Raw genomic sequence first — 12105 nt, forward strand, 5'->3', positions numbered from 1 at the left:
TTGGTTGGGAACCTGAAAAAAGTTTCCACTGAGCAAAAAAATCATTTATGTTTGAACTTGGAAGATATCAGTAGTTGTTTTTTTTATTTTGCTGGAACCGGTTGAAGAACCAGCACTAATTAGCTATAAACAATGGCATGGCGGATAAAATAAAACCTATGTTCGTGGCTTTATTCAAATGCATTATGAATTTTTTACACACATTTGCTACTGTCCAGCCTCACATATTGGGAATCTTGAGAAACTTTGCAATGTCCATTAGAGTTTAAAATGAGCTTCATGTGCTCATTTGGATAAAGTATGGATGGTGAGCATCATTTGAATGACTGAGCCACCAGTGAGCTTGTTAAATTTGCTGCTACAGAACTTCAGTGCCTGCACGACGGCGCAAAGCACCTGCCATATTATTTAAGCAAAAGTGAAAACAAAGCCGGTATGATCCGCAAAAATGCAAAGGAATGTTGGGTGGAGGTAGGTGAGACTGGGGATGGAGAGGCAAGAGGCCAAGGCTGTAAGACCTCCATCAAGCACCACACCCATCCAGCAAGGGCCACCCTCTCCACTCTTCTCCTCTCAGGACTTGTTTTCGAGGGCCCCACTTCCTTACAGGATGTTTGGTGTGGGTCACTGGATGCCGGCTTCCTGTGTATTGGGAGGGGACTGACAGCAAAGTGAAGGCCAGACACTCTGTAGAATGCAGGGAGGAGGTGGCGAAGTAGGGGTGGTGGTGTTACACAAACACATAACGTGAAATAGAGAAGCCCACTCCATTGTTCCATGCGCAATCAGGGCTGTCTTATGTCATGAATTATGCTTGAGCTAGATATCCGCTATAGCTGCATTTATGGTTTCAGCTTATCCCAGTTAATACCAATAGAATATAGGATAGAGATGTTTGGTGGATTTATTTATGGTGTTTCATTTTGTTCTACTCAATCAGTCTCATAGTCTACCGCAGATAAATAATACCAAAAAAAGGTTACTGGTTGATACTTGCTGGTCATTATGGCTATGAAGCCATATTCTCCCTTGAAGTCAACAGCTCCATTGGGTCAGGTGTTATTTATGGGCTGTTAAGAAAAGAGAATTCAAACAGTGAAGATGAAAAGCCATCACTCATCTCAGAGAGAAGCTGCAACCATGTCACAAGCCTGGGCTCAGAGAATAAATAAAAGCCAGCTGAATGAGTGAGAGAAGAAATAAAAAGAAGGTGAATATCTTGACAGCCACAGGGGGAAGCGAGAGTGAGTGAAGGGCAGGTAAAGAAGGAAAAGGTTTACAGAATAATCTTAAATGCCACTGTTGAAACAGGTCAAAGGAGTCACATGGATGTCTCTCTCGTGAGTAAGCCTGTGAAGTCTGTTTACTCTGCGCTCAGCAAGGTTTTTTCTGTGGAAAGATTCTTTGAGTAAATGTGCAGCACAGGGTGGAGCAGATGAATTGCGGTGACTACAGCCAAGAGGTCGCAGGCTACGGCTCTGACTTGGCTATCATGCATTGTTTTGTCTAGAGCCAGTCAGCCAAAGAACAGTTTACTCGGACTGTTTGTGTTGTTGTTGTGGTAAAGGTGGCTGGTTCCACCCAGTCCTGGTTCTCAGTGTAGCCTAGGAAGGCTGTTAGGGTGAGGTGAGGTCTGGAGTCCGGAGCAGGGTGGAGAATTCCTGGATGCTGCCTGTACGGCCCCAGCGGATGTTTAGAGCACACATTAGGTGTGACCAATGATGTCATTTCTTTTGTCTATGTTATGAAATACCTTCCAAAACACAATGGTCTCTCAGTGTGTTCAGGGGATTAGAATACTTTTATTCTCACTTGCAAATAAACACTTCTTTACAGTAATGCTTGGTTTTGTTGAGTGCATGGGAGTTTTGAGATGGCAGGATGCACCGACATGTGTTCGAGCTGTGGAAAGACACAACATGTCTAAGTAGTTAAGCCCTGAATGCCTATTTGTACTGCATTTTTAGGAAAGGTTTTGGTAATACTGCCACCTTGTGTTGGTAAGCTATTACATGCTAAATACCTGATGATTATACATATGGAAATTGGTATTGTACTGAAGAAATAAGTGAACTCTTAAATTACAGACCTCTTATTTTGTCTTTCTGTGGTCCTCATCAGATGAATGATATTATGCTGTACACCTACCCTCAGCAGGATGGAAAATACAGGCTTAAGAATACCCTAACCCTGTCAGGGATGAAGGTGAGTAAACTTCACTTCTCTAACATCACAATCGAAGCTTATCTTAAGCATTGTCCACAAATTTTTGTGCTAATCTGTGATGCATTTTTTGTGCCTCACACGCAGGTGAGCAAACCTGTACTGGACAACGTGTTAAACTGTCTTAGGATTGAAGTGTCTGACATCACTATCACTCTGTCTGCCAGGTGAGCAGCAAACTGGAGATTAACCAAGACTGGAAGAAGAAGCATTTTCTTTTGTTTTTAAATAGGTCTATGCATGACATTGTATCAAAAGCTGATATTTTTTTCTTTTCAGTTCGGTTGCAGAACGGGAGGACTGGTTCCACACTTTAAGTCGAGCCATAGCGGACCATGCAGCAGGACTCTGCACATTTGGTGGACCCTGCACTGAGGTATGAAAAGTAGCTTCACTGTGGTCCAAAGTGTCTTGTTAAATAGGAAAGTTGTTTCATTTCAGGTGATTCACACGATACCTACTATGGAACTGGGCTTGTTGGGCCACAACATAAGATAGAGACTGAACACAAGGGGTTAAGAACTTACTTTTATTATTGTTAAAACCCAGACAGCATTACCTCAACAATACACTAGAAGCTGCAAGATTGGTGAACCCCCAGCAAGGCTAATAAGGATGCAGAGGGCCAAAACACCTGTATCAACTAACACAATTAGCAGGTGGTAATTAATAGGGTTTTAAATATTACAATTCCTTTTTTAAGAGTTTAAATGCTGCGGTAGATAGGTGTTAAAAGAGATTACAATTATTTGCAAATCTTATGAAACAATATTTTATTTACAATAGATCATACATAACAAATCAAATGTTGAAAGTGAGACAATTTACAATTCTATGAAAAGTATCAGTTCATCTTAAATTTAATGGCAGCAACACGTCTCTAAAAAGCTGGGACAGGGCCATGTTTGAAACTGTACAGCTTCCCCTCTTCTTTTAACAACAGCCTGTAACATGTGGGAACTGAAGAGATCAGTTTCTGGACTGTTGGCAGAGGAAATTTTTCCCATTCTTATCTGACAGGATTCTGGCTGCTCAACAGGCCCAGATCTTTTTTGTTATTTGTTGCTTTCATGATGCAACTCCTCTACTACAAAGCCATGATGGTGTAACAGATGCAGTATGTAGTTCAGCACTGTCTTATTGAAATATTCAAGGAATTCTCTAAAAAAGTGTAGCCTAGATGGAGCATTCGTATATGAAAACCTTCATATACCTTTCAGCATTGATGCCACCCCAGATATGCAAGTTGCCATTTCCATTATCGCTGATGAACCCACATACCATCAGACTTTTGAACTAAATATGGTTAACAAGCCAGTTTCCGGATCATGTTTTTACATATGTTTTGCATGAAATTCTTTAGCCTGTATTAGTGGATGGCACTGTGTTCACAGACATTGATTTCTGGAAGTGTTTTGAGCCCATGCAGTGGTTCCCATGACATAATTATACCTGTTTTTTAATGCAGTGCTGCATTAGGGCCCAAAGATCACGGGTACCTATGACTGATTTTTGGCCGTGTCCCTTGCACCCCAGATTTTCTAAATGTTTTAATGATATTACGCACTGTAGACAAAGACATGGAATTTTGTGTTGAAGAACCTTATTCTGAATTTGCTCCACAGTCTGTAGAAACAGTTTTTTGCAGATTGTTGAATGTCTGGCCATATTTACTTCTTAGAGATCTCGGCCTCCCTAAGATGCTCTTTTTATGCACAGTCATGATATTGACTCATTGCCAGGTAACCTGGTAAGGCCTGATACCTGTATTTGTTCTGTCATCTGTAAATATTTTCAATACCTTGCCAACATTGTTCCAACAGGCCCGTGAGAAATTGTGGATGGCCTTGGGTGAAGCTGCGCCTGTCCTGGTGCCAGTTTCTCATGTGATGATGTGCATGAACTGTACCACTGACTTCAGCCTCACCCTCAGACGACATCACTGTAATGCCTGTGGCAAGGTCAGACACACAGAGCTCCGAAAACTACTGCTACTTGAATGAGATTGGTCTTTATTAGGGTTTTGTTGTAGTTCACCACAGTCAGAAGGTCGCCAATATTACCTATTATTATTTATCTTTATCTTATCTTGATCAGCTTGAGGATATCGCATAAAGCCAATTTACAATTTTTTTCTCTGTAAGCAGGTGGTGTGCCGAGCTTGTTCCAGAAACAGATATCCTCTGAAGTACCTCAAAGATCGAGTGGCCAAAGTGTGTGACCACTGCTATGCTGAGCTCAGGAAAAGAGGTGAATGCTCGATTTCTGTGCCTATGTCCTAACAAAGCTCACAAGTTCTACATGTTACTTAATGACTTTATATATGTCTGTAGGCGGCAGCATTTCAGGAGCATGTGGTAACTCCAGCCCTCGGACTCACAGGGCCAGTCGTCCACTGTCTGCTGTGTTCCAGAGCCTGCAGCCTCCCAGTCTGTGGAAGTCCAGAAAGAGCACCTCAAATCTTAGCCAGGTGGAATACACACCTCTTCTATGTTTTAGTTCAACACATAGTTATCTCATTACCTCCCACTGGAGCATAGTTATACGAAGTTATACAGCATATCTAGGATTAGAATTTACTCACTATGTCACTGCGTAAGCAAAACATGTTCCCTGACCGGGAATCGAACCCAGGCCGCGGCGGTGAGAGCGCCGAATCCTAACCACTAGACCACCAGGGACTCCTGTGCATAGATTCTCAGGCTGTCGGCTGGAATGTCTGGAATTTATGACAGCTGATCAGCATGGTGCACAACAGCTGCCTGTAGGATTCACTTTGGCTCTCAACCGTTCCGCCTTTCTTTATGCGCTTGACTGATAACAGCAGTATTGTCAATTTTCCATTGATTCACTATGATTGTCCACTACGTGTTCTTCTTTATCAATGTCTGTGTCTCTAAAATGTCGACAGGTGTCACTTAGTGTGGAGGGCTCCACTATAAGCGGAAGCCTGCAGCGCCGGAAGAAGAGCAAAAGAAGGTGGAAGAGACTGTGGTTCCTCCTCAAAGATAAGGTGCTCTACACCTTCACAGCCCGTGAGGTGAGGGGGCACAGAGTCTCCCGCACCAGCCCCAAAAAACACTCAAATTCTCCCATCACTCACGCAGAGAGGCATTTCCTCACAACGTTTATCCATTCTTCTTCATATCTGGCCAACACATGACAACTGTGCTCAAACCACATTTCCACCTTTTCCATCTTTTTCCCACTTCATGGGCAGAACATTTAATAACTAATTCAGGGATTCTCTGTGCTCTTTCTCTCTCTTTCTTTCTTTTGACAAGTGCCAATCTGCGAGTTGAAATGCTTCGTTCTTCTGAAAGCATGATATACTTGCTTTTTTTTTTTATTGCTCCAGAGAGCAATGTTTGGATTTTTAATTGTTGTTGCCTTTCCTGTTTCACTCTGTTTTATTCAGGATAAAGTGGCTTCAGAAAGTCTTCCTCTGCAGGGTTTCACAGTAAAGCTGACTGAGAGGCCGGAGGGGGAAGAAAGCAGTAATATGTTTCAGTTATACCACAAGAAAACCCTCTACTACACCTTCAGAGCCGACGATCAACACACTGCACGCAGGTCAGTACCAGTGTTTGTAGAGGCACGATGATAACTGAGGTTTTTTAAATAAACACATTCCCTGACCGGGAATCGAACCCGGGCCGCGGCGGTGAGAGCGCCGAATCCTAACCACTAGACCACCAGGGAGCTGTTTGTGCACCAAACAGGTAGTTTTCACAGCAGGCACAGTGGTAAGGGTCCTACAAAGCATTGGGCCCCTATTTTAAAGGTTACAAATTAAGTTTGCATTTGGTTTTTATAACATGAGATGTTTAACCGTATCTCTTCCATGGGAATTTTAGCTCTACAAAAGGCATCAGTTATCACAATGTGCCATATCAGTTTATCTGGATCGTCTTGATGAGCACTATCAGCCTCGTTAAAAAAGGGTTTTTGTTGTGAAAAAGAGTTCAAAAGTGTGTGTATTCTTGTTCATGTGAACAGTAGCAAAAAAGTTATTTTCTGTTCAAGTAGAATTGATAAATAGGCAGCCACAGCTTTTCTTGTTTCATTAAGATTTTTTTCATACAAGTGACATCATTAAACAAGATCTTAAAGCCCAACGATACTGTCTCTAATGTGGTATGGTATACCTGAGGCATACATTCGTCAGACATTTCCTGCCTCATCTTATAAATGTCCTACTTCTAGTGTTGTGATTGAAATATTTAATACAGCCCAAGCCCAAAAGAAATAGAATCACTTTACAGTTTCCTATTTCATTACTGTGTTTCAGATGGGTCAATGCGATGGAGGAGGCTACAGTTTTATAGCATCTGCTCAGTTTAATGAATGACCCCCTACTGTCTGTGGCTGCTAGAACTCCTTTGTGGAGCACAACAAAACTACCTGCTGCAACTGAAACAGACCGTCAGAAAAGATTCATCACATATGGCCTGTAGATGGGCGGTAAAAGGCAAGCGAATCGTCACTGGATTTACGACAAGGCTGCCACCCTGTGGCAGTGAGATGAAAGTGAAGCAAGTCAGAAGGATGTTACTCTGTGGTAAAGAGAAGTGGAAACGTCCAGAAGGATAAGCTTCACGCATGAAGATTCTGTGGTTCCCAGTACACTGATCTAACACAGGAGCCTTCACTTTTTAGGGGCAGCTTGGATACATTAAATGCAACATTTGGGAGCCTAAGAGAGAAGATTTTTTTTCCCTGTTTCTTATTTTTAGAAGAAAAGCCATCCCGCAGAAGTCCACAGTTGTTCCAACATTGTTGTATTTTATAAAGAGAAATTATTGGCAAAAAAATTAAACAGCAAGAAATTTGTTGATCAACAACTGAACAAAAAAAAGGTTTCTAAATCTGTTTAAAAAAACATTTTAAAAACATTTGTATTTGCAGGAACTTTTATTCACACATTTTTAAACAATGTGATCAGATCTGTGAATTAGTACAGTCAGATTGTTACGTGGACATTTTTACTGTTGTTCTATGTGTGTGCAGAATACTTGGTAGCTGTTGTTGGTTGGAACAAGCAGTTGTTAATGCCCAAACTTATTTACAAATCATGGCACACGCTTGTAAATATTTTTTTTTCATTTGCTGATCATGTAAAGAGACATTTGTGGCCATAAGGAGACTAACTTCTCTCATTATTGTCTTTTGCCACTGAATTATCAAGCCACTCTTTTTGTTCTGAAGGAGAAAATCACATCACATCCTTCACATCACATCCTTTGCAGCTGTGCATGAAGCCATGTCTGCATCACTTATCAACGATATTAAAAGCAGCTATTCATGTCTTGTGAAAGGGAAAATGTTTTCCACCATTTTACAGATGCGTGGTCCTCTGAATATATATTGTGACTATACACTGCAGATACTGAAGGTAAATATATGAATTCTTTGTATAAAGATGGTGTTACACAATGCTCTGAGTAAGGGTTCACTTTATTCATCACTGTGTGTGAACATTATATCTCTCGTGGAGTTTTACTCAGCGTTACTCTAGAATTTTAGCTATAAAATGACCCTCAGCATGCCATTCACTTCATAGTACTTCCTTAAAGATGAAGACTTTCGAAAACACTTTGTATTTTAATCTGTAGGTTTTTTAAATCTTTTTTTACGTTTGCCATACAGTTCTGAAGTGCCAATTTCTTTCTTCAAGTCAAATGCAGTGCAGTTTGCAATTAATGATGAATGTGCCTGAAATTAAATTGTGCTCCTCGTTCTTTATGTTATCACAGTACTGTACGGACAGACCTTGTTTTTTGGGGTTTTCTTTTGTATCTACTCTTACATGCTGTACTCTATCTATTATTTTAAACAGTATAGTTACTCTCCAGAAACATAAGAACATAGTGTTGTGACATTTCTATTAAGGCATTTTTCCTGTTGTATATGTGCTGCTGGATGAAATCATTTCAGTGTTGGAGTGATATGAGCTGCTCACGTCTTCATTTGGAGGGGAGAACATTCGAATTCCATTTAAATATTTACTGTTTGGGCCTATTCAGATATCCACTCTTTCTCTTCAATAATAAACCTAAAGCAACTATCGGATCTATTCAGCGTGCAGCTGTACACATAATCATTCACCCATCATACGGTATTATTTTTAAAGCACATATTTGTTCATTAAGTTCTGCTCAGCTTTTCTACCCTTTTCCTATGGCTCACACCTACAACGCTATTATTATGGATTGTACTTCTAGCATATAGTGCATTGTAAATGTTTATGTACATAGATGCATATGGAAAATAAACAACTTTAAAAGGTTTACCTCATGGTCATTCCCAGAATTGAGTTATGATACAGAGTTATGATTAACATTAAAGTCTCCCTCTTCTAAAAGTCAAGTCTAGGGGTTATGTATGTGTTACAAATCACATCATCTGTAGAATCAGTCATCAGTGCTATAGCTGTGGATTTCTACCTTTAATCTGTAGAACACCACTTATATTCTCAGACATGAGCAAGTCAAGCTTGCAGAAGCTGGGACCACTGCAACGAGCCCTCAGCCACTAAATTGTGACCTCTCAAAGTTAGAGGCTAAATGAGCTGAGAAATCTGAGCTGAGCTCTCAGCAGCAAGCAGAGGCTTACTAATACTGTTGAAAGCCAAAGAAAGTGTACGCATGACTTTGATTCTTCCATACCAGATATTTCAAGATATTCCTCTTCCTGAGAGTTGTTCTCTGTTTCAAATATTTACGGCAGAATTATCCGTGCAGCAGATGCATTAAACAGGGCACTGAGTGAAAAGAGGAGCTGAAGTAAATAAGTGAAAGGCAAGCGTCAGCTGCTGGCAAACAGAGATGTGGGCGAGGTTAATTAGCATATTCATAGGTCCCCATTGGTTCATTTGTTTGAGGAAATGGGGGAGTCAGCACCTAGCCATCTTAAAACCATAAAGCTTTCTTTCAATTTTCTTTGTTATTTTTGTCGCCAAAACTTTGAAATGAACAGTTTTGAGTAACACAGATGAGTTTTTATAGGGATTCATAACTGCCAGAGGTCAGTAACACAAGCTCTTTCATAATCATTACCACTCCACCATAGTGCAAGATTATTAAAACAAAATGCAGTCTAGTAAAACAACACACTCCTCTCTAACAGACTCAAGAGTGACAGTATTGAATGAATTTACTTTGTGATAAACACCACTTGTACCTCTGTTTCTATTGTCTGGTAGAGGCAAAGGCAAGCTATGTAAGTATTTCTGTCATCCAGCAGGGTGCAGCAGTAGACCTATTCTGAACTGTCCTCACACCCAGCAGAAAACCAAAGATCCTCCACCAGGCCTGAACAAACAACATATGGTCTGTGTGGAGACTGTTTTACTTTAAAGGAATGTTTGTCTCAAATAAGACTAATGATATTAATTGAAACAGGTCTAAAACTTGAATTCATACCTGCATACGGATTATCTTTTCCCCCATCATTGATATTAAAATTGCATAAGATGTCATGTAAGAAATGTAGCACTCGTTTATTCTCCAAAACACACATTTTGTATTTCCAACACATATGGAAACCTCCTTTAGGTAAACTTATTGTTAAAGGTAACCTTTTAACACAGTTATTTTGTTGCAACTCCTGTTAGCATCAAGGAAGTTATGATTTCAAAGATCAAATATGTCACCACAAAAGAATATATAAGAATATATAACATTTATCTTTATGGTAAGCAGTTGCAATCAGAATTTGACAATATTACATTTTATCATTTTTACTCGACTGACCCATGGGAGATACACACTTCTCTTTTAGCTCAAGGGGATTACACACCATTAGTTTTAACTGTTTCCTTGTTGCAGATATGTTGGCCAAATATAGAGTACACTGCTTCCAGTACAGATCAGAAGCAGACCCTTTCCTTTTTCCTCCATATTTTTTTCCTTTCAAGCATCAGCCAGACTTCTGGGTAATGTAAGTCATCTGAGATATGTTAATTAGTCATTCTAAAGACACAGCAACAAGTCAGACAACATTTCAGACGCAAGGAAAGCAGTGGTTGGCTTGAATATTTAAATAGAAAGAATAAGCACAAAACATTTTTGCAAGTTTGTTTTTCCACATCTGCAGTATTATTGTTTGCTGAAGGATATAAAAAATAAGAGGCATGACCAGGCTCAGGATTCCATACAGCCATTTCACTTGTTCACTGATAAATCTAAAACATTCTGTGACAAAATGTTTAGGAAGCAAGTGAACAGAGGAGTGTTATCTAAAGGCAGTGTTAATGCAAGCATAGATTTCGACCAAAAGATCATTTCTTTTTAGTTAAGATGAAGGGATTGCATGTTAGCCAGAAAGTAGGCAGAACAGAAAATAGGAAGATTAGGGTTGCTCTAGATACGTGATCCCAGGAGTGTCAGCGACCCAATACTTTACTTGAAGTAATAAAAGAAAGACAGAAGTGGGAACAGCTTTGATAGCATAGAAAATTGTCCATTTCCTCCAAGCGCCTGGACATCTTGTTCAAAACCTCCACCCTCTGCTCCTTCCCACAGTTTTTAACACAAAGAAACAAATTCAGAAAACCTTAACATTACAAGCCAGGAAACCAATATCCTTCGGTTTCTGCCGTTTCACAGTGGTAAGAAAAGGACCTCTATAGACAGCTTCTCCCTACATACAACTGGAGGTTGCTAACCCATATCAAGGAGGCCAATACTGAGTCAGGAGTTGTATATGAGTGTCTGTCTTTCATCGCGAAAACTCTAATCTTGTGGGGGCAAAAAATGTTTAGAATCTAACTAAGTAAAATGAATAACTACAGTAGTAGGCAAAGTAAAAGACATCAGATTGAACTGTATTCTTCTTAATCTTCTGTATACTGGAAAATAAAAGGAACTATGTTTTGTATAGCACACAATTATGTAATAGACAGGTTAGCCACACCCCATGCCCTTATCCCACAATCTTGATCCAAAAAAATAAAAGAAATGTTTAAGCCTGTTTTTTCTTTTTTAAATATGAGGTGACATACTCAAGTTCAACGCTCACATGCACGAAAGCATTGGTGTCGAATTTGTGACACAATGGAGGCTAAGTAAAAATGGCAAGTGAGCATACTAATGGATACAAACCTCTGCTCATGGTCAGTCAGTTTCAACCAGAGGCTACACAAACACTTATCAAAATGCGTTCATAGTAGAGGAGGGAAGTCAATTTGACAGTAGCTTATGTAAAAAAAGAGAGAGTAATGCTGCTTATAGCACAAGCTCTAATGAAATGTTTCACCATCTTTGTTTTGCCATGTCTATGTTTGTGTACAAGCAGATCTGGTTAACCTCACAGCCATCTAGATGAAGCAAGAGTTGAACTTCTCCTGCCTACAACCAATGAGGTACCAGCCTAAACATGAAAAATTAAGAGACTCTGGGTAGAGAATTGTTAGTATGAAGGAGATGGAAATGAGGACAGATAGAGAAAGACAGATTTAGTCTGTGGCATGTCTCTTGATGAAAGGACCATTTTTCTCCTTTTTTAGGGATAGTTTTTTTTTCCCCCACCCTCCCTCTTTCTCTTCCTGTCATTACTCACTGTGATGTTTGCCCTGGCACTGCTGGGATGGCAGAAACGGCCATCACAACAAGAACCGTCTGGGTCCCCAGCCCAGATACAATTCCAACTCACAAAGAAGATATGAAGCCTGAGCAAGTTCTCTAATGCTGAGTCACTGTATGCTTCTCATAGGAATGACATGACATGAAGAGACTCAACATATTTATTCCTCTCGAAGTGCACAAACTGGTAAAACGTCAAAGATGAATTCCTACGGGCAACAAAGGTGTTTCTATTTTCAACTTTCAAGCTGCAAGAGGTAATTTTCCTTTACTGTAATTCCAATTGTTTCCATGACAG

The 12105-nt window shown here is 40.1% G+C and overlaps 1 protein-coding gene and 2 non-coding genes across 4 annotated transcripts in view; 1 reads left to right on the plus strand and 2 right to left on the minus strand.

Annotated features, from left to right (window-relative positions):
* fgd5a (FYVE, RhoGEF and PH domain containing 5a) overlaps positions 1 to 8511 on the plus strand; it is a 34604-nt gene extending 26093 nt beyond the window's left edge. The window contains exons 13-21 of one of the 2 annotated variants that reach the window (XM_072382688.1): positions 2122 to 2205; positions 2311 to 2390; positions 2503 to 2599; positions 4047 to 4184; positions 4371 to 4473; positions 4557 to 4693; positions 5135 to 5263; positions 5642 to 5796; positions 6515 to 8511. In XM_072382688.1, the coding sequence (XP_072238789.1) occupies positions 2122 to 2205; positions 2311 to 2390; positions 2503 to 2599; positions 4047 to 4184; positions 4371 to 4473; positions 4557 to 4693; positions 5135 to 5263; positions 5642 to 5796; positions 6515 to 6551 (960 nt within the window). In that variant the 3' untranslated portion in view covers positions 6552 to 8511. The remainder of the gene's footprint in view (positions 1 to 2121; positions 2206 to 2310; positions 2391 to 2502; positions 2600 to 4046; positions 4185 to 4370; positions 4474 to 4556; positions 4694 to 5134; positions 5264 to 5641; positions 5797 to 6514) is intronic. The other variant, XM_072382689.1, reaches the window with a different exon arrangement.
* trnae-cuc (transfer RNA glutamic acid (anticodon CUC)) lies at positions 4833 to 4904 on the minus strand. Its single transcript has one exon. It is a non-coding gene; the product is annotated as a tRNA-Glu (tRNA).
* trnae-cuc (transfer RNA glutamic acid (anticodon CUC)) lies at positions 5854 to 5925 on the minus strand. Its single transcript has one exon. It is a non-coding gene; the product is annotated as a tRNA-Glu (tRNA).
* Positions 8512 to 12105: the final 3594 nt, after the last annotated feature.

This window comes from Leuresthes tenuis, unplaced genomic scaffold (genome assembly GCF_036924035.1).
Source record: "Leuresthes tenuis unplaced genomic scaffold, fLeuTen1.0.hap1 SCAF_3, whole genome shotgun sequence".
NCBI lineage: Eukaryota > Metazoa > Chordata > Actinopteri > Atheriniformes > Atherinopsidae > Leuresthes > Leuresthes tenuis.